Below are 25354 nucleotides of genomic sequence, written 5' to 3'. Positions count from 1 at the left end.
CGCGCCGGGGCGTTACGGGGCGGGAGGAGGGGGTGGCGGGGAGCCGGGGTCCCCTCCCCTCCCTTCCCCCCACCCCCCCGCCAGCCGGGAAAACTCGCTCCCCCGTCATGCCCCGCCGCCCGCCCCCCTCCCCACCCGCGGCTGGCGCGAGGCCCCGCCCCCCGCCCGGGTCGCGTGCGGCGGCGGCGGCCAATGGGGCGGCAGTCCGCCTGCGCAGATTCAAACGGTGGCTCTGGAAGGAGGCTGGGCGCGAGATTCGGCGGCACGGACCAAGCCCGCCGCGAGCGCGGCGGTGGCGGCGCAGCCCGGGCGGCGGGGGCCGGCCGGCAGCGGGGGACGGGGGGGGGGCCGTGCGGGGCAGGACAGGACGGGACAGGGGACGGCAGGGCAGGGCAGCGCAGCGCAGCAGCCCGGGGCGGAAAGGCGCCGCCGGAGCCCGCGGCGGCTCTGACAGGAGTGGGGGAGGCACAGCCGGGCGAGAAAGGGGCCGCTGCGCGCTCCGTCCTTGCGGGCAGGGGCCAGGCCGGGCCATGTCTGACGCGCCGGGGGCCGGGCCGGGCCGGGGCTGAGGGCGGCCGCCGGGGCGCTGTGGATACCGCGAAGCTCCGCGGGGAGGAGGGGGCCGTCCGAGGAGCCCTGCCCGCCTCCAGCCTTCCTGAGCCGCCAGTGCCCTTCTCCGTCCCCCGCCCGCCCTGTCGCGCTGCCCGGCTGTGAGAGAAGAAGCCCGGGCGGGGGCTCGGGGGCTTCGCGCTGCGCCCCGCTGCCGTGGCGGCCCCCCCTATGGTGCGCCCCGAGGATGGCGAAGAGACCGCGCAGGTGAGTGTGGATCCGGGCCCGGCCCGGGGATCGCTGCGCCTTCAGCCCCCCCCTCCGCCCCCTCCCGGGCGGCCGCTGCCTTCCACCCCGCCGCCCCGCGCCCAGGTACCCCCCCGCGCCCCGGGATCCCTGCCAGGTGCCGCCGCCGGCCCGGCCCGCCCCTCACCCCCCCCCGCCGAGCTGTGCTGGCGCTGCTCTCGGGCTCCTTCCACCTCCCGGGCCTCGGGTGTCAAGGCCCACCTCCCTCCCTGCCTCCCTGCCGCTCTCCGATTCCTCCCTCGCCCGGCACCCGCACAGGTACCTGCCTTCCCTCCGGCTTACGAGCAGCAGCTCTCGGGTATAAATCTCGCCTCTCGCTTCGAGCCTGCTCTCGCTTCTGTGCTTTCGCTCAGACCGTCTTTGTTGAAGCTTACCTAGCTTTTCTTTTCTGTGGTCACTGAGCCTGTCAGCAACGACTAGGTTGTCTCCGCAGTAGCTTTTCCTGCTGGTTACTTTCCTTATGCTGCAGCGATACTTCTTGCTTTTCTCCTCCCGAGTGGCTTTGCCACAGCCTCGATGGAGGGTTTGGGGTTGTTCGGTTAAAGTTAATGTTCAGGCTTGCTGACTTTTCCAGTGTCTTAAGTGCACCTGCTTTCTCTGATTTGGCATGTTCTTTGATTGAGCGTGTTGCAGTCTAGCCTGAAATATTCCTGAGAGAGAATGTTTTCCTCGAGAGCTTCAGCAGCAGCCCCAGATGGTTTTGATACATCTTTTGTTTTATTGATATGAAAATGGGTGTGTCTTTACTTTGTATTCAGAAGGTGGGTCCTGGAGAACTGTTTTATTGCTATAGGTATTCTTGTCCTAAATAGAAAATCGGTTTCTGAAAAGTGATGAAAGAAACGTAAAAGGAATGAGGAAAGAATGCTCAGTGAGTAATACTAATGCATGAGTTACCTGTGGCATCTGGGGCTTACCATGACTGCATGCTTCTCATGGAATTGGGGGTGGTTTCAAAGCTACAGATATTAAAACTGGTTCTGCATTTTCCTCTGACATGAAAAGCATTCAGAAATTAATATTATTTTTCTGCAAAACTGCAACTAAAACAAGAAAGCAGTGCTTTGGGTTTCTAGTTGTGTAAGGAACAAAGATTCATTAAGGGGCTTTGCCGGCAGAGGCTAACTGCTGGAGCTGTCTATACTTAGCTGTCTGCAAGAATCAGCTCAGAGAATGTTTCTTGTTACTGCTAATCTGCATTTAGTAGTTTAAGAGACTTTCATCTGTGGTATTGCAAACAATGGTTGCATCTTTGCAAAGCTTTAGCTTGTATTATCTCCGATGGCTATGGACTGCTTTGATGTCATAACTGAAAAATACAATTGGTTGTGGATAGCAGAGGAATGTTTGGTTAGAGATCGGTAGCCTTAGAGGAATACTGCGTCAGTATGTGATGATGATATCTCCAAAATTAAATCATTGTAGGTAGGAGTTTACATAAAGGTGATTTCAAGATTGTTAACCTAGGTGTAGAGTAAGGAGAAAGCATAACTGTTTTGCACCAAATGGAATTAAGTTTTTAATTTTATTGAACTGCTCTCGGTTTTTGCATTCGGAAGCTTAATTTTTTCCTTTAATGGTTCTCAACTCAGAGCTGCAAAGACAGCACAGAACTCATGAAATACTTCATTGTTCCAGATTTGTTATTTGATGAAATTTGGTGGCTGCATTCCACTTTCATGCAGTATTTTGGCACAGTTTCATAACTGCAAAAGAATTGTCAGATGAACTATAACAGCCCAATGTGTTTGAAAATCTTTTCTTTTTAATCGAACTTAAGTTAGTAGTCCCAACCATTGATGTATATTTAATTTATAATCTACTAGTGTACTAGTCTAAACAAGACTGAAAACTAAACAGCTATTCATGTGGAATCAAGGTGCAAGAGAGGTTAGTGCCCACTCGGCTGGCCTTTGCACCCGTGAAGCGCACGGAGGCGGCCAGGCAGCTGTGCCGGTTTGGCTGTGGGACACGTGTGCTGCTGGAGAACTCCAGGTGCAGGGCTCTTAACCGCTGCTGCCAGCGGGGACCCTGTGTTATCCAGTACCAGTGCTCTCGTCAGTATTGCTGCCATGTATATGGAGCCCTTCCTCTTTTTTAAAAACCCCACTACTTTTCATGTAACTGATGACTGTTCTTGAACTGGTTTGCTGTGCAGTGGGTGAGGAGATCATTTTGACAAAGGGCTTAACCACAAGGCCAAATTTTAGTTATAAGTAAACTGTATGGCTTGCTTGGTATGAAACAGGATTATAATACCAAGATATGCTCCTTATAATACTAAGATATGCTGCTGAAGTTTGTTGAGAACCTGTGGGAGGGGGAAGAGAAAACTCTTAGTTACCTGTGAGTTTAAATCCTATTTTCTTAAGTCCTAAGCCACTTATTGCAAAACTCTTACAATCATTGTGTTTGCAGCTTTTTTTTTTTTTTTGTAAATACTGTGAAGACCTTGCTGCTGGCCTTTAGACAAACTTACTGCTTTGTATTTCACTGGCTCCACAAAGTTTTAGCATGCTTACGAGTTACTAATTCTACTGCATCATGAAGTGAAGCAGGGCAAATCCAGATGTGGTGTAGGGTGTAGAAGCAATGTTAAATACACCTGGTCTGCAAGAGTTCGGTACATACTATCCTGTAGTAATGCTTTCAAGTAAGTAGTGTGCTTCTTGAATGACCATATATTCATGTTAGCCACAGAGAACATAGTCACTTCATGGGAAATAACAAATATACTTAAAATGGTTGATCAGCATGCTGTGTGGGTGAATTGCATGTTCCGGAAAATAATGTAGAGATCTGCCGTCTGATAAGTTCTTAGGACGCCAGCACAGGTTAATTCCATTATTGGAAAAGTTTGGTTTTTTTTTTACTTTTGGTTGAAAAATGGAAGTAATTTTCAAGGCTGAGCAGAACTAACAAATTTAGTTTTGAACATGAATTTATGATATTTACATCGTGCTTTATACTAATAATAAAATGGAGAAAAATTAAGATTGCAGTGGAAACTGCTTTTAAAGCTGTGTATTTGGATGTGGCTTTGCTATAACTAATGCAGAGAAACTGTTCATCTTGTTGTTAGGCCTAGGTTTCCACATGTGTTTGAATTTATGCTAACATGAGTCACTGACATAAAAGTTTAAGTGATCTTTCCATGAAACATTTCCCTGTGCTAGTTGTTAAGCTTTGTTTATCAAGGCTGTGAAGTATGCATTTCTCCAGTAGATGGAGTGGGATCTACGTGGAGTCACAGAGGTTACCTGGCTTCCTCCCCTCTGACGCTTAACTTACAGGGATACTTCTGTCTTCAAAGATTTGTATCTCATTCCTTTAACATTGAGGCAATGCTTTTATTCGAGGTAGGAGCCCACTTAAAATCTCAAGTTGATGCTAAATGATTGGGCACTCTTGTGTTGTTTGAGTTATGGAGGTGGAACGTGAATGTATTTTGCAGGCTAGCAAACCACTTTATTTTATAAGCTCATTTGTGTAAAATAAAGATTCATAAATGTGTTAGAAAAACATGGTCTTAAACAATAGCTTTTGCTTCAAATTTAAGTCTTGACTTGGAATGAATTATCTATCTATATCCTGGTACGTGGCCTTGAGTTAAAATTAATTCTGTTCCTTTGACAAGGTGAATATAGGCTACAGCTGGAGGCAGATCTTGTATTCATGCAAATTCTGTATGTCATTTTAGAACAATATGTACAGATTGGAAAAAAGCTACAAGTAGTTAGGAAAAAAGTTATTCAGAGTTATTTTAAACTCTATTTCTATATTCTTCACTCTTCTGTTGTACTCTGCAGTGAGGAAGATGATGACCTTCAATATGTGGATCATGACTATGAAGTACCACAGCAAAAAGGTTTGAAGAAGATATGTAACAGGGTGAAATGGACACGTGATGAGGTAATACTTTTTTTGGCTTTAGTTTCATTCCTATATGATATTGGTAGCACATGAAATATGTTATTATTTAGTATCGTATTGGGATAGGATGTAACATTTATTGGCTGAGGTTATGTCTTAACAGGATGAAAGACTAAAGAAGCTGGTGGAACAAAATGGTACAGATGATTGGGCTTTCATTGCTAGTCATCTACAAGTAAGTTGAATCTCTCAGTTAAGTTCCCTTTTAATATTTATTTACTTTGGTCATATATCTAGTTTGGAAATAAGGAAAAATAGAAATCAGAAACACATAATAGTAAAGAATATTTTAAAGGATGCTTGTAAATTGGACTTGAGATCTAGCCTTGGAGAACCTTATCAGCTCAGGCTGGGTCTCAAGTGATGTTTTGAAATGATTGAAAATAATTTATGTCTTCTGTCTGTCTACACTTGCTATTTGTTTTCATTCTGGAATGTATTCTGGCTTCCTATTGTTTGCATCACTTGTGGTGGTTACATCTACGGTTCACAGGTTGCTTCTGAAGCAGTTAGGGGAGTGGGTTGCATCTGAAAGACTGCTTGAAAGGAGCAGGATCATTTTCTTGAATACCTTAGGAAAAGGGGAGTGGGGTGGTTTTTGGTTTTTTTGTTTGTTTGTTTTGTTTTCATTTGGTGTTTGTTGGGGTTTTTTGTTTGTTTGTTTTGTTTTTTTTACAGTGATGTCTGCTTCCCTAACATACGTAAATCTTTCCACCCAATGATATCTTTGGTTGCTACAAAAGGAACCTTAGCGGGTTTCTTGGAAGTTTCCTACTGACTCTTAAAATTTCTTGTTCTGTTCCAATAGTCAGGTGGAATGAGTAAAAGAGATCTTGGCTCAAACATTAAATGACACCTTAGCTGTATGAGCTGCACTGGTAGAAAATACCTACAACTAGAATAGATGATGTTTGTTTCTTTTCTGATTAAATGTTATAAAATGCTTACTGTAAAAACATGGCTAGAATCTAAGGCTGAAATCACTACCTGGAAGTGGTATTGAATATTCAAATGTTATAAATAAAAAAAATTACACCTCCCCGCCCCTGCCTTTGTGGTTCTTATGATATTGAGTGGGATGATATGGTTGTATGAAATTCCTGTCTAACTAGGTAAAAATAGACTTGAATTCTAAATGCTCAACAACTGTAACTTTTCATTGTTCTCATCATATTTGTGCAACTGTGATGCTTCTGATTTTTTTTTCTAGGTGGCAAGGTATAGATATCAGGGAACAAACTCAAAGCTTCTAAATTTAAGGATTGCATAAGCAAATCACTATTCCTTGCATGTACATTATCCCCTTCCAAAAAGCAGTGAAATGAGCGAATGGCAGAGAAAAAGAGATAATATCAAAAAGCTTTTATATTAAACTGTTTAAAAATATAATATTTGGTGATACTTATCTGCAGGTATAGTATGGAGTTGCATTTAACAGATCTAACAGTTTAATTTAATAAAAAGTTCTCCAGCTGAAAACAAATGTTTCTGGAGACAGAAGGCTATTGTTCAGCTGCGCCCAAGTGAGGCTGAAAAAAGGCTCCCCAGCTATCATGGGAAACATGCATGGAGGATCAGGTTGCCCATTGCAGAATTGCTAATGTTGGAAGGAACTTCTCAAGATCATCTAGTCTGAGCCCCCTGCTCAAGCAAGGTCAGCTGTAGCAGGCTGCCCAGGACAGTGTCCAGTTGGGTTTTGAGTATCTTCATGGGTGGGGACTCCACAGCCTCTCTGGGCAACCTGTTGCAGTGTTCGAATTACAAAGCCAAATAATAGAGGCTGGCAAAATTAGCTCTTGCCTTGTTACTGATGGTCTTTTACTAGGAAAACCAGTATCTTGAGTTACTAGCATGTAAAGGCACTCAAACTGCTGTGTTTTCAGAACCCCATTTCACTATTGGGCTGTGTACAAGTAAACCTCCCTCTGTTCCGCCCAAAAAAGTGACGATGGCTTAAAGGTGACCCTCAAGAGAGGGAATGCAGCTTGTATTCTCTTTCAATTTACTGTGGCTAAGGCAGACCTGAAACAATTTTATTGTTTCATTCCATCATTTGTTTTGCTCTTCTCCTCCAAATATGTCATGATTTCAGAAATGTCTGGAAGGTAAAAACGCTAAAAGGCCACAATTTCAAAATTTTTCTTTCATCGAAAGTGGGAACATCTATCCTGTATTGAGTCTGTCTTTTACAGCTTGTCTCCACCAGGAAATGGTAATGTTTTGTAACAAACCCTAGTGTGCTTTTAGTCATACAATGTTTATTTGCGATTAACTTGAAGGTACTGTGATCAATGTAATTTTAGATGTAACAGTGTTTCGGGTGTGTTTTCTGGTCTTGCAGACTGCTTCTTGTTTAACTTCATCTTAGCATGATTATGCCTTTATTTGGTAGACAAGTCCAGCAAAACCTTGAAATTGGTACTTGCTATCCAGCAGCTTGCACCAAAGAGAGTAAATTGTCATCTCCCAGTGTTATAAAAGGCGTACTAGTATGTTGTGCTGGGGCAGGCTCTTATCTGCATATTTCTAAAGATTGGACCAACTACCCTGAGAGTCCCAAACCTTCCTAAAGACAGCTTTTAGGAGGCTAAGTGAAAGCTTACCTCTCTTTCATAACTGGGAACAATATTTCAAAAGATCTTTAGTAAAGCTACAGAAAAGCACCATCTGTCCTGAGCAGAAAAAGCAATGTTGTTTAATTAGTATGTGTTAGCTAAACTTGATATAAATCTGTTTTCCTTAACACACTAGTAAAGAGCTGAGAATATATTCATTTGAGACTTAGAAAAAGGTTTATTCTTTTATTTAAAAGAAAAAGTATTCCCTTTAAAAATTTCTTTCCCTATATACGTTATAGGTAATATCAAAAGCATGTCAATTAAAGAGTTCAGAGAAGGTGTGCAGTAATGAGGACAAAAATAATTCTAAGTTTTTCTTTAAAGAAGAATAAGTTCTGAATTGGATTATCAAGAACACTGAAGTAATTAGAGCTTTGTGCAAGGCTGGTTTTTTTGGAGAAGAGTTTTTATAAGCAAATGGAAGAGGAAATAATAAGGGAGAATTTAACTATTGTACTTAGAACAAAGGTCTGAATGAGTCTTTTAATTTGAATAAGCTAATAATTCTGGCTAGCTAATATTTACAGTTTTATGTATTCAAGAGTTTAACAGCTACACCGGTCTTCTAAAACTATTTCAGAATCGTTCAGATTTTCAGTGCCAGCATCGATGGCAGAAGGTACTAAACCCAGAATTGATTAAAGGTCCCTGGACTAAAGAAGAAGATCAGAGGGTAATAAAAACGAATTGATACTGTACTCTTTTACTGTAATAAAAATGGCATATGACTGCTAAGAATGTGTACTTTTTCTGAGGTTTCATACCCAAAAAGATGATGTCTGATGCATCTTGTGACATAGATAATTACATTACAATATGCTGTGTGAGAAGAAAAAAAATACGCAACTGCTCTTAAGTGGATGGAATGTCTGGTCTGCTCCAGCATTTCATTTCCCTTTGCTCAGATTGCTAGCTGAACTACTCTAGCTTACCAAGTAGAGGAGATCTCTTTACAGCACTAAAGATCAAAGGTCTCATTTACATCTGTTGTTCCTCAAACCCACCAGACATAAAGGGGTTGGGGATAAGGGAAATTCTTTCATACTCTACTGTTAAAGAAGCTAGCAATGGTGTTTTAGACTCCTTTTCCCCATCTCTGTTAATCGACACTGCAGCTTTTTGCCTGCAAAACCTGGGCTGCCCTGTAGGGAGGTGAGGTGCACATAACAGCTTTCACATACAGTATTTCAAATCAAACTGGTTTAAGATGTTTAAAACTAGTATTTGTCAACTTGTGAATGTGGTCTTCCTAATCTATTTTTTTTTTGTGGTTCTCATTAGTCATTTAAGAAAAAACTTCTAATGTATAAAAACACATAGAAATGGGATGGAGGTTGGGAGTAGAGGTGTGGGGTTTTCCCTTATACTCATGTTGTTGAAAAAAGTCAAACCAAGCATCTTTACCAGCTTCTTTTTTTGGTCTTTCCTAATGTCAGCTTATGCAATGAGTGACAGAAAGGAAAAATCCAAATGAAAGTTTTCATCAATATATACTTCTAAACACAGTGACTTTAGAGTTAATAAGCAATTTTTTGATTTCTTGAAAAATAATTTTGAAAACCCCAAGTCACTGTCTGCCTCCTTAGGCCTAGTATCTTATCAAGTTGACTATTACAATCCTATTCTAAAATGGCAGTTTATCGGTCTTCTCAGTCTGATTAGGAAAATTAGGTTTTGGAATTATAACATGCTTTCATCTGTGTTCCAGGTTATTGAATTAGTTCAGAAGTATGGTCCGAAGCGCTGGTCTCTAATTGCAAAACACCTGAAAGGAAGAATAGGCAAGCAGTGCAGAGAGAGATGGCATAACCATCTCAATCCTGAAGTAAAAAAGTCTTCGTGGACAGAAGAGGAGGACAGAATAATCTATGAAGCTCACAAGCGTTTGGGAAACCGATGGGCTGAAATAGCAAAACTTCTTCCTGGAAGGTGCTTTTCAACTCTATTTGTGTTAAATATTAGAATATGGAAAGCTGTTATGGCACAACTCTTTCCAATGTAATTTGTTAATCAGAGAGCATCTGTTGAAACTTACGTCACAACATCTTTATCTTGATAGATCATGAAATTTTTTAAGATCTTTTGCATTTGATTATGTATTCTTTAAAAGCCATAAACCCAATAAAAAGACCTTTAATACTCTGCAGGTTCCTTTAAAAATCCTGATCACTTAGAAAAAAACTGTAGTAGAGCTGAAGAGTAACTGCAAGTAATAGTGGAAGTATGCTTTAACATCCTATGACTTGATAATCAAATATGCATTTGGGGGTGACTTTCTTTTTGGTTTAAGATCAAAAATCCTTTTTTTAATTTATTTTTGTGGAACACTGCTTCTTAAACAGGACACTCGAAAAAGAGCATCTTGGTAACCTTCAAAAGTCCTGGCTTAGGAGTCATGCATTGCAAAGCTAGTTGGTCACCATGTATTCTCTAAGCTAAGAATGAATTGTATGCATTGTTCTCCTTATCTTTGTTTCAAGTGTGATTGCCAACTTATATGCTTGTGGAAAACAAAATCTTAGTGTATGAAAAGGTTAAGAAATTTTTTACCTTGTACTGATAACTGAAATTCAGTGTTAAGCTGTCCCTCTCTGAATTCATTGTTTGTGTTCAGGAGGTGACTGTTTAGCTGTGTCTAAGGAATGTCAGCACTTGTTATGTTGGGAGAATGAGTCCTTAGAGATGTGTGTTTAAAAATTTGACATTTTGATTAAGTACACAATCCATAAATCACAGGAAGCCCTTTGGAGGAATGGGAAGGGAATGGATTGCATCTTAATAGAATTTCAGAGGGGGAAGATGAGTTTGCAAGGACAGACGCATTCCTAATTCACTAACTTACTTGTTGAAAGTAAATTCAAGATGGGACACTTAGCTAAAGATTGGATCCTAGACCTAGAAGATTTGTAAAGAGTTTAACACTAGTGGGGATGAAAAAGAGGAATACTTCTTGGAATTGAGCTTAAATGAAGAATGGGCCTTAAAGCAATTTTTATTTCTGTGTACCCCTCTCTAAGGCTAGTATTTTAGACTGTAATGCATTCATACTCTACTCTTGCCTTAATGCTTGTCTAGTGTTAAAAGTGGTTTCGGCCTGCTTGTCAAAGGCATTTTATTTCCAAGGGGAGTGACAGTGGGTACTGGTCTTCTGCCATGCCTGCTTTCCCCATACAAGATCAAGGACACCAAGAGGTAGTGGAAGGTTCTTCCACAAAGCTGCACATAAAACTCAGAGCTGGGAATGCAGGCTGTTGTTTTTTTTAGATGTATCTTCCAGTGGCAAACACTAGCCACAGTGCCCTTATTATGCTGTGGGACAGCAGGGTGCTGTGTAGCCTTAGCTTTGTGTTCTGCAAATTTGTAGCAGAAGGTAAATAATGCAGTGACGGAGAACACATCGTTGTTCCAAGTATCCAAGAAAAAAGGTTCTTGCCCACAATGAAAATAGCCAGAACCAAGGCTTTCTCTTTTGCTACTTTTAATTTCATGCAGACTTGAAGTTTAGTAGAAGGAAGTTTTGAAAAGGGTAGCTTTCTAGTAATTATGCCAAAACCCCACTGATAATAGAACTTTCAGTCCAAGCTGCTGGATCTTTCTGGATTTGTGGCTTCAGATTAACCTACTGTACAAACCCTGTATAATTATGCCATATATTAAACTTTGAGATGTGGAAACCAGTCACTGTTGTACACTTTCATTTTAGGACTGATAATTCAATTAAAAATCACTGGAATTCAACAATGCGAAGAAAGGTGGAACAGGAAGGATATTTACAAGATGGTATAAAGTCTGAAAGAGCTAGTTCATCTAAACTTCAGCCCCAACCTTGTCTGACTATGGAACACTTGCACACTCAGAATCAATTTTATATACCTGTTCAGACACATGTAAGTTCAAAATCCAGAATAATTAGTATTTCCCAGTTTCAAATAATTTATTGGGTTTGGAATGAGAAACAAGTTGGAAAGAATGAAGATCTGTTGAGTATTTTTGTGATACTATGGTAATTTAGGATTTGTAAACCATAATAAATTGTTTATGTACAATAAAGTAGAGATAATTTTATAGCCTCCTTTTCTTTAGCGTTTGTAAAATGATTTATGTCTTTTTAGATTCCAGCATACCAGTATGCCTCACCAGAAGGCAGCTGTCTAGAACATGCTTCAGCTTCTTCCGACTTAGTTCAGGTAAATTGTTAACAGGCATTGTAAATTAAGAGAATGTACTGTGTATTATGCTGTAAAATTAAGAGTTTAAAAACTTGTAATTTTAAAATGTCATTAGGTCTTTATCATTCACCTAAATTTATGTGTTTCTCTCTAAGTAAGCTTACTAACTCAATTGGTAGTTCTAGGTAGGAAAAATGAGCTGTCTTTACACATCCCAGAAACACAACAGTTGTGCTTATTTCTGACAGAAGTATGGCTTAAAACATAGTCCACTGGTTGAATCTTTAGGTTAAAATTATGACCTGTTAGTATTACCTAGCTTCTGAGAGATTTAAAGACAAGATTTTACTACTTATATATGTAATAAATATAACCCTATCTGAAAGACTCAGTTCAAATCACTTACTGTGACTTATGCTTATGGCTGTGCTTTTTTGTTTTCAATAGGTTTTAGTTTTTTCTGACTGATAAACTTTTGTCAATCAGTTGAAGATGCTCTTTTGCAGCATTCTAAATGCTAAGTATTGAGAAGCTTTAAAGCAACAAAAAAAATTTGGATATATTTATTTCCTTTTGTTCCTTTGGGCTCACTTAGAATATATCTGAAATTCCTTATGTGCTGCAGTCTGAATGTAGATCTTGGTTTGTAATGTGACTTCCTGGAAGAATTTTTGTGAATTTGAAATTAGTAAAAAGAATTATTTTAACACAGGGAATAATAAGTATTTTGTTTGTCCTAGATGTGTTAGAGGCATTCTGCAGAACTCTGTACCTAACCTTAAATTTCCCTGCACAGGTCATCTGTTTCCTGTTGCATTTTCTTCCCTCATCTCAGTATAAGAATGCAAATCATAACAAAGCCTCATATGGCCTTTGACACTCTGGATTGCCCTATACAGAAAAGTATAAGATATTTTCTGTTCCTTGATGTCCTCCCTAAACTGGGGAGTATAACTAGTTTGGAAACTCATGGTATATATCCTCACTTACCTGTATTTATAGCAATAATAGCAAGTTTTAGGGAGGTTAAAAAATGAACCAACCAACCAAAACCAATCAGTTAATTTTCTTTTCTGATAGCAGTGGTAGGATTGCTTGTGTAGACACTCTGTCAGCAAATGCTGATTTGAAACACTTTCTTGCACTGTTAGTGAGGATAAATAACTCAAAATTCTAGAAAGCACATGAAAACACAAACACATCTACCAAGCTGCCAACACTGTTGCTTCTATTAAATATAGAACTGAGTGACTTTTGGTTAAAAAGTGCTATAGCGCACTGAGCATTTACAGGCCATATTAGAAACCTGTTAAAATATTAGCTTGCATACCACTTTAACATCAGATCCATCTCCTGGTAATTGCGAGAGTTGTTTTACTTGAGTGACTACTGTATTACAAAATATGATACAGCTTGAACAGCTCTGTTCCCGCTGTGTGTGGATTTCTATTTAAAATCTAGCTGTGTTATAATGTAGAATCTTTACTGTGGAGGGGTGATGGAGGTGGAAAATAGTAATGGCTTCTTTCTTAAATTTTTCAGCAGTCATTTATTGATGATGATCCTGATAAAGAAAAGAAAATAAAGGAACTTGAATTGCTACTTATGTCAGCAGAGAGTGAAATCAGAAGAAAACGAGTGTCTTCTGTAAGGACTGTAAATTTCTGTAAATATTTGAATATGCTTTAGTGAGATTAATCCTCAGCAATTCAGTAATGGATGTTTGGTTTTTTTTGTGGTGTTTTTTCACCCGACCTTCTGAAAATCAAACCTATGGCTGCTGGGTTGTAAAACAAAGTCTATATATTAGAATAGAGGCAAATTATTTTTAGTGCAGTATTCCAAACTGTGAAAACAGCAGAAATATGACCTGCAATTTGGCAGTTGTTCCTAAGACCCAGGTTTTTAATCCTCTTCAAGAGGTAGCACATTTGTTGATATTGCCACCATTCGGTTTTATAGATCAGCAATGTCAATCATCTGTTCAACAGAGAAAGGTGAAAAATACGTAGGTTTTGCCCTATCTGATTTCAAAACATCCTGTAGATTATATTTTTATCAAACTTTTGTGTGTGTGCTTGCAGTACTTGATATCCACATTTGGACATGACAAACAATATGTAAATTTTGTACAGTACAAACTTACATGTACTTTACTGGAATTTAGGAAACTTGCAGATGACAATCACTTATTTCCTCAGGGACAGAGGGCTGTGAACAATATCAGACACCTAATCAACCCAAGCATATTGATCACTAATTTAGATTACAGGTGAACTTCCAGTTTTATGTGGTGGAGCTATTCATGGCATTCTCTTGAAATGGTGCAATGTTCGGCTTGTCTAGTGGAATCTGCTTTGCTTTTAGATTTCCAGTGAAAATTAAAATCTAATTCTTGAGTACTAAGCAGTGTACTAAAATGGGATAAGCATTTAGAAGTTAAGTAAACTATGAATGCAGAATCTGTGTTAAAAAAAATAATAATCAGATCAATCAAGAAGTGTTTCATTCTAGAAATGGTTTCTAATCTTAAAATGTACCTGTGTTCTGTAGTGAAGATGACTTCATAATATACTGATGTTCAGGAACACAGGAAACTTGCATCAGAGATGGCTTCCAATACAACTCATAATTACCTAAGTTACAAGCATGTATAAGATATGAATGAGAGATAAGATAAAAATCTTACACAATTTGAGAATGTTAATGTAAGGAGAAGACTAACTTCATTAATGCAAACAGATAATTAGTGTTTGAAAAAGCAAAAATTAGTAGCCATGCTTAGTCTTTCCACATACTATTTTTTTTTTTTCTTCCCTGCGGTCACATAATTGACTCTTCAACTTCTAAGCTGAATAAGATTAACATGTTTCTTCATACTTTTTAGCAAGCTGGAAATCTACCTTGTTGGTCTGGAAGTTTTGTCACGGAAGATTGTGTGTCTAATACACTAAATAGCTTTGGGGAGCAAACAAGTGACTTTTACAGCATGGATGAGACCCATGGCACATCTGTTCAACAGAATTCACCACCTAAGTATTTGGCTGTGGAAGCAAATACAATGTTATCATCTCTACAAACCATTCCAGAATTTGCAGAGACGCTAGAGCTTATCGAATCTGTAAGTCTGTATTTATTCTAAAAAAATGTTTATTTAGGAACATCAACTTACACAATATGTGTACTCTTAAAATTACCTTATTCTGCAGTTGTCTGTAGTTTCACCCATGTTGAGTGATTTGTTTTATTGCCTGTTTTAAAAGAATTGTGTTTTAAAATATTCAGTGTTTCAGGATTGTGTGAAAGATACAGGGAGAATAATTCAGTATATGGCTTCTGGAGGTAGAGAGCTGCTAGATTAGCTTGAATGTTGTGAAATAATTTTGGATTAGCCTGCTAGTGTTTGAGTGTTTTGCATCTTGCCTCATAGGATCCTGTAGCGTGGAGTGATATCACCAGTTTTGAGCTTTCAGAGGCTGTTGCATCTCCTGTCAAGCCAGCTCCAGTAAAACTAATGCGGATTCAACACAATGAAGGGGCTACTGAGTGCCAGTATAATGTCAGCGTTGTGCTTGATGGCAAAAAACACGGTAGCGTCAGTGGCGAGGAAGAAGCAGTTTTTCCAACAACCCCAAATGTAACAAAATTCAGCACTCCACCTACTATCCTAAGAAAGAAGAAGAGATTGCGTGTTGGGCAATCACCAGTTAATGAACTGAATGATGGCTTGTGTAATGATGCCGTCAATGTTGCACTAAAGCATACACCAGTGAAAACACTACCATTTTCTCCATCACAGGTGAGTTTCTTTTTAAATATAGCTAAACAGATTGCAGTGGGTGGATTATAAATTACAAGTACTTTTTTCCCTAGTCATACATTGTAGCCTAAACAAATATGTCCAAAAACTTCTTAAAACATCTGCATAAGTGTAGATAGATAGGTTATTTGACAATTTCTTTTTAATATATTTCCTCTGTTTTGAAGTCTAACTGGGGGGTGGGCAGCGACTCATATCTCAGTTTACACTTTCTCATGCAAATAATTGTTGATAGAGACCTAATTAAGCAGCAGGGATTTTAAGGAGAAAATCAAGGTTTCAGCAATAAATATCGCAAATATCTTGGAGTTTAAGTCAAGGATAGTTTATTGGGGTTTGTCAGTAAAAGCCCTTCAGATATATACATATAATTTTTTTTTTACTGCTCAGTACAGTGGTGAAGTTTTGTCCTTTAAAGTTGCTTAGGCTTTTTTCTCTCTTATGCTTAGTTTTTCAACACTTGCTCTGGAAATGAACAATTTAACCTTGAAAATCCCGCATTTACATCCACTCCAATCTGTGGGCAGAAAGTTCTTATTACGACTCCTCTACACAAGGAAATGACACCAAAAGATCAAAAGGAAAATGTGGGGTAGGATTATTACATTAAACATCTGGTGGTGTTGCTCAAATAAAAACAAGTTTTCCTAAACACTGAGAAATTAGTTTACCTGTACGCATACTGTCAATGAGTTTTAAAACCCCTAACACTTAAATACTTATGTACAAACAAACTGGCTTCCTGTTTTTAACTTAACATAAATTGTCTTGTACTCAGTTAAAATTTTTCCTTTTTAAAAATACTGAACAAAATCCAATTAAAGTTTAATATACCTGGGGTAATGCTGTGGTGATCTTAATACTTACAGATTCATGGTGGTGATATCCATTGTGTAAATTAAGGTATTTAAAAATGTTTCTTAGATTCATTTTATTACATTACTGTTGAAAAAGTAAAACATTAAAATGCATGTATGAACACTTTTCTATGCTTGAATAGTTTTAGAACTCCCACAATTAGAAGATCTCTTTTGGGTTCAACACCAAGGACGCCAACTCCTTTTAAAAATGCTTTGGCTGCTCAGGAAAAAAAGTATGGTCCCCTCAAACTTACGGTATGTGATGACATTGTTTATTTTCTTCTTTGTTAAAGACTAAATGCCCTCTTGTTTTTGAGATATTGTAAGTCACAGCATGATCTTAGAAAGCATTTTCTAACAATGCTGTTTCTTCATTGACATTCCGTATTATCCTAAAGAACAGCTAGAATGTGAATCCAAAATGTTTCAGATTTTGCCTGTTAGACTAGTATCCTTCAATGTAGTATGGAGGCATTGTCTTTTTGGATGGTATTTGATTCATAGTAATCTTAAACGCATTGGTTCTGCTTTTGTGAGTTGTTTTAAATTTGTGTAGCCTTGCTACACAAGTGCTAACACTGTACCTCTTACGAGGTGGTAACATCATTGTCTGAGATTTTAATCTTAATACTGAAACATTCTGTTTTTCAAAAGAAAAATTGTAAGTGAAGAGAGCAAATGGGTATGGGTCCTCCAACTGGATAATCTAGTAAGAGCAAACTGGTGCAGGTAGACGTGAGTGACTGTTACTTTAAACAACTTTCACATTTGACTTGAAAAACTGCATTATCTTTGAATCCTCTGGACTATGTAAGAGCCGAGTTGTTTTCTGGTTTTGGTTCTTCTACAGTGCTAGGACTGAAGGTAGATGTTTACCATAGCATGGTAGTATTCTGAGAATTTTTTTGATGGGAAGATGTTTGGGAGTGTTTTATCCTTCCTAGGGACTTAGTTTAGTGAAGTCTACAATTTTCTTCATCCTAAAAACCAAAATCTTAATATAGCAATTCATGATTCCTCTGATTTTTCTGGCTGTCACAGAAGACTTTTTTTTGGTTTACTATGGATAATGTTACTTTTTGTTCCAAAATTTTTGCTCTCATCCTAGCCTAGCTAAGGTATGTTAATGCATAATAACTTTTGGAATTCAGTAGACATATGCTTTTCAAGTTTTGAAAAAATTCCAGCCAATTTATATTGACTACTTCTTTTCTGCGAACACAGAAGGTAGCTCAGACTTTGCCACAGGGCTTGGCACCATCTGTGTTACCCTATAGATTCACAGTCTCTCACTATGCAAATGGAGTGGTTTGGCATTCCTGTTTCTGTCCACTATTAACCTCCTGTTCAAAATCAAATTTTGAGGGCTTAAGGGAATTCTTCTCCTGTTGGTACACAAAGGAGCCATCTGTATGGCTTCTGTGAAATTCTGTACTGTACTTAAGACTATCAATGTCCTATTCAAAGATTTGTGTTAAGATTGATATAAATTCCTTTCCCAATAACTTGGGAAAAGTCATACTTTTATAGTACAGTTTTTTAGTATGTTTGTATGCATGTATAGATATGTGTATGTGTTTAGTGTATATATAAAGTATTTTTATCCCTTTTGTCAGTGGATAACCATTGCTAATAAATGCAAACAAGTAGTTTGTATGTCGTCTTCAATGCTACCTTGCATTTTTTGAGGCACTGTGTGCATGTATATGTTTTATCTGGCTAGAAATAATGTGGAGTAAAATGAATTAAAAAATCTGCATAGCCTTGAAATGTTGATCTGTAGTTGTTAACTACAATAGCTTAAATCTTTTTATCTGTTGCTATATTTTGCAAGATCTCTTTTCTGGCCTACATTAGCTGAAAGTAGAATATGGTAAAAACTAGAAACTAATAGACTTCCTGTATTTTCTCCTCCAATTTTAATTAACTTAGTCACAACCACTTGCCTTCTTGGAGGAAGACATTAGGGAAGTTTTGAAAGAGGAAACTGGAACAGATATATTTCTCAAGGAGGAAGATGACACTGTGTATAAAAGCTGCAAGCAGGAGGTAACATTACAATAATTTCAAATAGGAAATAACTGCTTTTAAATAATATTTTACAGTTTTTATCTGCAAAATGTTTATTGCAGCACAACTCTTCTAAGAAAGTCAGAAAATCACTGGTCCTAGATCCATGGGAAAAAGAAGAGGTTGGTGCCCAGCTCTTCACAGAAGATAATAGTTTAGATGTACAGGTAAGTATTAAACTACTGAAAAGCATCACTGGCATCAATATTAATATAGAACTGAGTATCTTTCATTCTGTCAACTAAAATTGTTTGGATTGAGGCTAGATTCATAAATCTAGAAAGTGAAAATCACCTTCAGTTTGAAATACTACTTTAAGTACTTAAGCAATCTTGAACATTGGTCTCTAATGCATTAATTCTTCCTTGCAGGCCTTCAGAGCAGGATTGGTAAAGTAATGTGGATGCTTTGCAGATTTGCTGTTACAGCAAAGCTGCTTCCATGCTGGTTACCTATAAACTTTAGCATATATGGCATGATCAAGTTCTTTAAGAGACCAGGAAGATGGCATTTGCCCCTGTGTTTTGCATGCTTAACAGTCTGGCAGATGTATTCTGAAGATGCCTAATTGCATATTAGCCAGCATGTTTTTCCTTTTCCCACTTCACATAGTAGGAAAATACTTTAAGAAATATCAAGCACGTAGAAGATGAGGTTTGTGGGCTTCCTCTGCCTGAAGGAATTTGAATACTTCTGCCTCAACAACCAAGACATCAAAAGTTCAGAGATGGGGCTGTTTTGTTCCCTCATTCCTTTAAAAAGTAGCCCAATATTTTTCCAGTTGAGTGATTGAATAGATTAATCTTTAGTCTTATAGTTTGTAGGAAAACTTTATTCTAATCTAGTTCTTAAATTAACGTATTTATGTGTTTAATTCTGAAAGAGTAAATGTCTGTGACTCTTGATCAGGTATAAAGCTATATTCAAGAGGGAGCCAAAGTCCTTAAAAAGAACAGGTGCTTAAGTCATATCCCTTTCTGATTATTGTAGCTGGTTTTCTAAATTCCCTTCTCAAATGCCTGGTAGGCTCTGTGCCAAGACTCGGTGTCTGTCTGCTGGGTGTTAGGTGCTCTGCCACCTAGTGGAAATTCCCAGCTTCCCCAAGAACATCTCGTCTTGTGAGGAGCAGCATTGCTGCAGCAGCTCAAAGCAGAAACAAAATGCCTGGTGTTCTCTTAGTAACGTCTTGTTATGACATGGTATATTGTGCATCACTGATGTTCAGGTTATTAGCTAAAACCAAGATACACTATGATATTGTGGTATATTAAAGGCAGCAGGCTGGGAAAAAAATTGCTTTTCCTCTGTTTTAATGAGGGATGCTGGTGCAACAGGAACATTTGCTTTTAGCAAGAGACACAGTGGTAGTATCTGATTTAATCAAAAATGTACCAATCCTTAAGTAGAAATTGTGTGTCCATGTGACGGTAAGTTAGGAGTAAGGTCTGAGCTAGAATAAATATGTAAAGGTAGTTTAACGCAGTTTAATGGGGTGTTTTTGTAAGTAAACAAGTACATACGCCACTGTTACTCTCATCTAATTTCACTCTCTAAAGTTGCCATATACCTTTCTTCTGCTTTGCTATAGTGAAGCTGGATTAATTTCTTTTTATTTCCATAAACATTATCAGCTTATAAAACTCTTCTGGAATGATCAATCCAGTGCTTATTTCAGTTCTTAAAGCAGTTCCTCACCCTGATACTGATGTGATCTTCATTTTTTTTTACTGCAGTCTCCTTGCGCTTACTTTCACAAGAGTTGTACTGGAAATGAATTACAAGCTTTTTTCTTTAAAACTGTTCTGTAGTTACCACTTTATCAAGTCTTGTTCTTAACAAAATGTAATCAGCTGTAGCGTGGCTTTATATGAAAGAAACTGTCTACTCAGTAATGCCTAAGTCATGCTAGCAGCTACATGTTTTACTGTGCTCAGTATTGACTACGAATCCCAGTATAGACCAGGCTAGTTCTTCATATACTGTTCATTACTTTTTCTTTTCAGATTCTTTCCTAGGAACTTTCTGATAGTATTTGCTTTGTTTACATTTTGGCTTCTCTGATCACAGCAGTTGAAAACTTTCTTTTATTAAATACTAATTGTTATTCCTGTTCCCTACCCTCTGTTTTGTCAATAGTCAGAAAATGCATATACCACATCTTTATTAATGATACCATTGTTGGAAATACATGACAACAGATGTAACCCGACATCAGAAAAACAGGATACAAATCCAGCAAACAAAGCAAATTCAGTAATTAAGAAGAAAATGAATGCATGTGCTTCAAAAAATGTCAAAATGGAGAAAGCTCTTCAGGTCTGGATGCAAAGAATTCTGCTAGTTTTGTTAGCAGGTTAACAAAGAAGGTTTTTGTTTGTTTGTTTCTGTCTTGTACTAATGTCTAGAATTGTTCAATTTAGTCATCTAGTTTCAGTCAGTGTTTCCATGATCCTTATTTCTTGCCAGTTGGTCATTTGTCCATAAAGTGTTTATTCATAGCAGCGTTCTTTAAATGCAACCCTGATGTTTCACTGAGTGGCCTCTAGGATTTAAACGTGGGGAAAGACAATTAGGATAAGGGTAGACCTACAAAACAGGTTTGGGTATCCAAGTCTAGCAGTAAGAAGACTTGACTTGTTGCAAACTAAACCTCTATAGCACCTAAGTGTCTCAAATATGGCAGGTGCTTACTTCATAACAAGCCCAGTGGGATTCGTTAAGCAGAGTTCATCCACAGGTTCTGTTTGGTAATTGTTCTTCTAACATGCCTGTTCTTATACATCTGTATATTTTCCATACTGTTAAAACTGTAACCTAGTTTTTCCTCTGTCTTGACCACCAGGTTTAGGGAAAGATTCTCTTTGATCTGACTTGGTACCTGTTCCAGTTTGCCCCATAGGGAGTTAAAGTATGAGGTTTTTGTGTCTTCTCAGAATATCTACAGCTCTGTATTAATTTAAAAAAAAAAAAAAAAGAGCAGGGCACGTGGAGCCTGATCTTCTATGCCCCGCTTAATTGCTTTAACAATCATGTGTTTTTAAGTACACAGATAACGGTATTACCTTCTGATCCTTTCTAATGAGAAGAAAGAACAAGCCTCATTTAATTGGGATATTAAAAAAAAAAGAATTAACTGCTGTGAATTGCAGCAAAGGCAAATACATCTATCTGGCCCAGAACTATGCTCTTAAGAATACTTAAAAGGGGAGCTTAGTCATACTATACTCACAAATATTCTTATTGAACCATCTTTCTCTTTTTGCTCTTTCCCCTGAGAAATTCCCTCTCAGTTTAGTGGCCTCTCTAACCCTGTGTCCCTTCCATGAATCAAGTCCTGCTAAATTTATAGAGAAACTCAAATGGCTGATTTTCTCTATGCATCTATATGTGGAACTGATCCTTTGGATCGGTTTCTAGCTCAGTGTGGGAGGGAGAGAATCTTGCATTCTTCATTATGCTACAATCTGCTAGTGTCAGGTCTAATTTAGAGCTGCTACAAATCAGCCTGAGATTCAATAAGTCATGTAAACGTGTGGGGTTTGCTCCATGGAAGAAGCAGGACTAGTGGCTCAATTATTCTTCCATTCATTATTTTATTCCTAATTCCTTTGCCGTTTCTAATATATTCCCAAAACATCTGACTGTTCTTCCACAGCTGCCGCTTTGGTTCAGTGAAGTCCTTCACGGTATTCTTTTTCAGCTGCCAAACCATTTTGCCTTCCTTGGTGTCTCCAGATGACTGTCAATAATGTATTTTTCTGCCTGTTGAACTTAGGACATTTAAAGGGGTAGATATCCAAAGAGAAGATGACTTAATTAACTTCCCTTTTATGTATCAATTGTTGAACTGGTCTCTTTTTAAGAGTGTTTTTCATTTTGTGTGTTAGAACTTAAAGGCGTAACACAGATGCACTGCTGGGGAGTTGGGTTAAGGGGTGGAGAGGGAGCTTTGTCACAGGTTTTAGTTATTGTATTGTAGAACTGAATCCTTCTCAGTAAAATACAGTATTGCTAGACTTTGGTAATTTTTTATTACTCTGAAAGGTTGTACGAGAATTGCTCAAGTATTTTAGTTAGTTAAAAGAATCTTTTTAACTGAATTTTATTTTATGCAGTCAAATTGTGAATGGGAAGCAGTTGTTTACGGAAAAACAGAAGACCAGCTTATCATGACTGAACAAGCAAGAAGGTATCTGAGCACATACACAGCTACCAACAGCACTTCAAGGGCTCTGATACTGTGATGGTCACTGCAACTGACAACCATCTCTTTCCATTGAAACTGACACAATGTTGAAGGCTATTCCAGCACAATACTTGTGAATTAAGTCTTTACTTTGAGACAGTCTGCCAAGGGAAACCTTAAAGCTACCTTAAAGCTTCCTTTCTTCTTTTGACTGACAAAGAACAGACAAAGCTCTCGTATTCTCTACGAAGGGATAGTACAGACAGTTCTGCAATGAATTTCTTAAATATTTAAAAAAGTAACACCCTAAAATATGATAAAGAATGGTAAAATACATTGCAGTACTGACAACATACAGTTTTTAGGTCTATTTTTCATATTTATTCCTTTGACTTGCATTGCTTTTTTTCTGTTAGTGCATTTTCAATATAGAGTAGGTTTATAGGTTGTTACTGGTTTCCAAATGAGCAACATACATGACTGAATGTGCTTTTGCTTATGTAGCATTTTTCTAGTATATAACGAAACACAATGGAAAGGAGTATAAAGGAAGGATAGAAAGTTGCACTACTAATTTTTTTGGTATGCTGCAAAACAATGAAATTAACTACAGTGTTAAATATATTTATTTGCAAATGGTACTAGAAGTAGGCAGAGGGGGGTGAATTAGGTTTAGTGTAAAGCATCAGTATTTTCTTCATAAATCTCAAAATGAGATGATTGTTGAATGTATTGTACAGTATGTAGGAACAGGGAAAATTTTGTAAATCGGAAAGGAGTCTGTTTTTATAATTTATTTTCGTTTTAAAGCTTAAATGTAGATATTTATATGTATGCAGGTTGTCTAGAAGCCAATGTTGTTTCCTGTTAAAACAGCTAAAATTAAAAAAGGACAAGTATAAAGTATGGAATAGCAGAAGAATTAACAGCAGTGAAGTGTACAAATTTATACTGTATGTTACATCTACATAAAGATTGCACTATAACCCTTAAATCATGTTGGTCTACAAAATAATTACAAGGTATACCTGTATTATACAGAAACTGTTCCTGTACCTTGTTTAAATATATTTAGAAAGGAATGGTGGGGTCCTGTATGTGACCCAGGAGTACTTTGTCCTGCATAGGAACTAAAAACTAATGCATTTTAAATATATTTAAAAAAAAAAAAAAAGAAAAGAAACTTGGCACCTTGGTTCTCAAACAATTGTATCTGCACTTAAGTTTGACCATTATATACGTACTAAATGTTTGAAGAGCAAAGAGATCATTCTTTTATTTATGAAAAATCTTTGTCCTTATTTAAAGGTATACAGGTCACAACAGTTGCTTTAGTTGCCTATTTTAGGTATTTGCACTTATTTTATGTCTCTTTTTTTGTTTGTTTTCGAAGGAATGTTTGGTTTGCTTTCGTTGTAGAGATTTTTATGTAGTTAATTTTGAGCAAGTTATAATGGTGTGCTACCAACAAATACTGACAGGTAAATAGAATTGTACACTGTAGTTTTAGTTATTTATAATTCAAACACTCTTCCTCTCCACTCCCGGGTGTGCTGCTACAGATAGTGGCAGAATCGGCTTGCTGCTATGAGAGATGGAAAGAGCGAGCATCATATGCACTGTATGTAAAATTACAAAAATGATGTCAGGTTCTCTAGTTAACTTTATGAGATCAACCAGTACTATGCAGGGTGTGGAAAGTATTCCTATCACTTTAATATCAAAGATGGTAGAGAATAATTTATTAATGGAGAATTTTAACATGTTGAGTGGCACAAGGAAGGTAATGGGTTATTAAACTTTTTTAAACATCTCAAAGCTTATACAATCCTTATTTTTAGGAGCTTTTTGATATTAAATATTTGCCTGGCTATGATAGTAGTAGGCATAAACATTTTTAGCAGTTTTTAATTCACATCAAAATTTTAAGGGGGGGGAACCCTGTATAAGCAAGGGATCAGAAAATACCCATCATGCCAGGATTACTCCTCACCTATGAAAATTGAGAGGAGGGAATTGGAATTCTTGGCAATACTAGATTTAGGTGTGCATTACCAGAATGGATTTAACAGCAACATTTAACGCTGGAGACAGCATTTAATTCACAAAAAATAAAATAAGACATTAAGACAGAATGAATATCTAGGATCTGGATGATATATTTCAGTAGAAGTGGTATCACCAAAACTGCCTATACCAAGTTTAAGCATAGATTTATGGTAAGTAGTATTAATTTGTGTTGGTATTGGTTGGATCGTTTAGTTAACTCCCACTTTGTTGCTTTAGCAGGAAGGTTTTAATCTTTCATATGTCAGGCATCTTTTATTACTTTTTGAATGTTGTGTGCATTTGCATTTCTTTCAGTTTATAAGTAGATTGTACATGCAGCAGCCAAACTTGCATGAAACCTAAATACATATTACTCCATATTTTTGTTTTAAGGTTTGACATAATGTGCAACAGATGCCTTGTTTATCTTAGTTTTTGTTGTACTACAAACTTTTCTTTTATGTAAGAGAATCTCACATACAATACAGACCATATTAATGTCAGAAATAAAGCATCTATGTACCAGGTTACTGTAAGTGCCTTTTATTTGAGAACTTAAAAACTCGGTGCTCGTTAAAGCAACATGTATGTATGTGTGCATGTGAAACGGCAAGAAACCTACCTTTTCTGGACTGGGCAGAGACAAACAGCAATCATGGGAATCAGTGGGTTACACTGCAGGATGGAGTCCATTGACAATACATGCTTCAACCCAACCTACTTGTAAGCCTATATGTATTTGGTTAACAGTTTGTATTTGTCTCTCAAAACTTTAACACAAATATTTATGTATA

General features: G+C 37.9%; 1 protein-coding gene across 3 annotated transcripts; it reads left to right on the top strand.

Moving 5' to 3' along the window:
* Positions 1–347: 347 nt before the first annotated feature.
* Positions 348–25090, top strand: MYBL1 (MYB proto-oncogene like 1). Of its 3 annotated transcripts, none has more exons than XM_069779459.1 (16): positions 348–816; positions 4665–4767; positions 4892–4963; positions 7987–8079; positions 9115–9335; positions 11110–11293; positions 11519–11593; positions 13121–13222; positions 14463–14696; positions 15006–15374; positions 15845–15987; positions 16396–16510; positions 18188–18304; positions 18388–18492; positions 20462–20641; positions 22441–25090. In XM_069779459.1, exons 1-16 carry the CDS (start codon positions 797–799, stop codon positions 22567–22569), a joined length of 2262 nt encoding a protein of 753 aa, XP_069635560.1. In that variant the 5' UTR covers positions 348–796; the 3' UTR covers positions 22570–25090. The 3 variants fall into 3 exon arrangements, with proteins under 3 accessions (XP_069635560.1, XP_069635559.1, XP_069635561.1); XM_069779458.1 differs by having other exon boundaries at positions 13118–13222; XM_069779460.1 differs by lacking the exon at positions 20462–20641 and having other exon boundaries at positions 349–816; positions 13118–13222.
* Positions 25091–25354: the final 264 nt, after the last annotated feature.

Source organism: Haliaeetus albicilla, chromosome 3, assembly GCF_947461875.1.
Source record: "Haliaeetus albicilla chromosome 3, bHalAlb1.1, whole genome shotgun sequence".
NCBI lineage: Eukaryota > Metazoa > Chordata > Aves > Accipitriformes > Accipitridae > Haliaeetus > Haliaeetus albicilla.
Note: the sequence above shows the minus strand (reverse complement) of the source record. Positions and strands in the feature narration are given on the sequence as shown.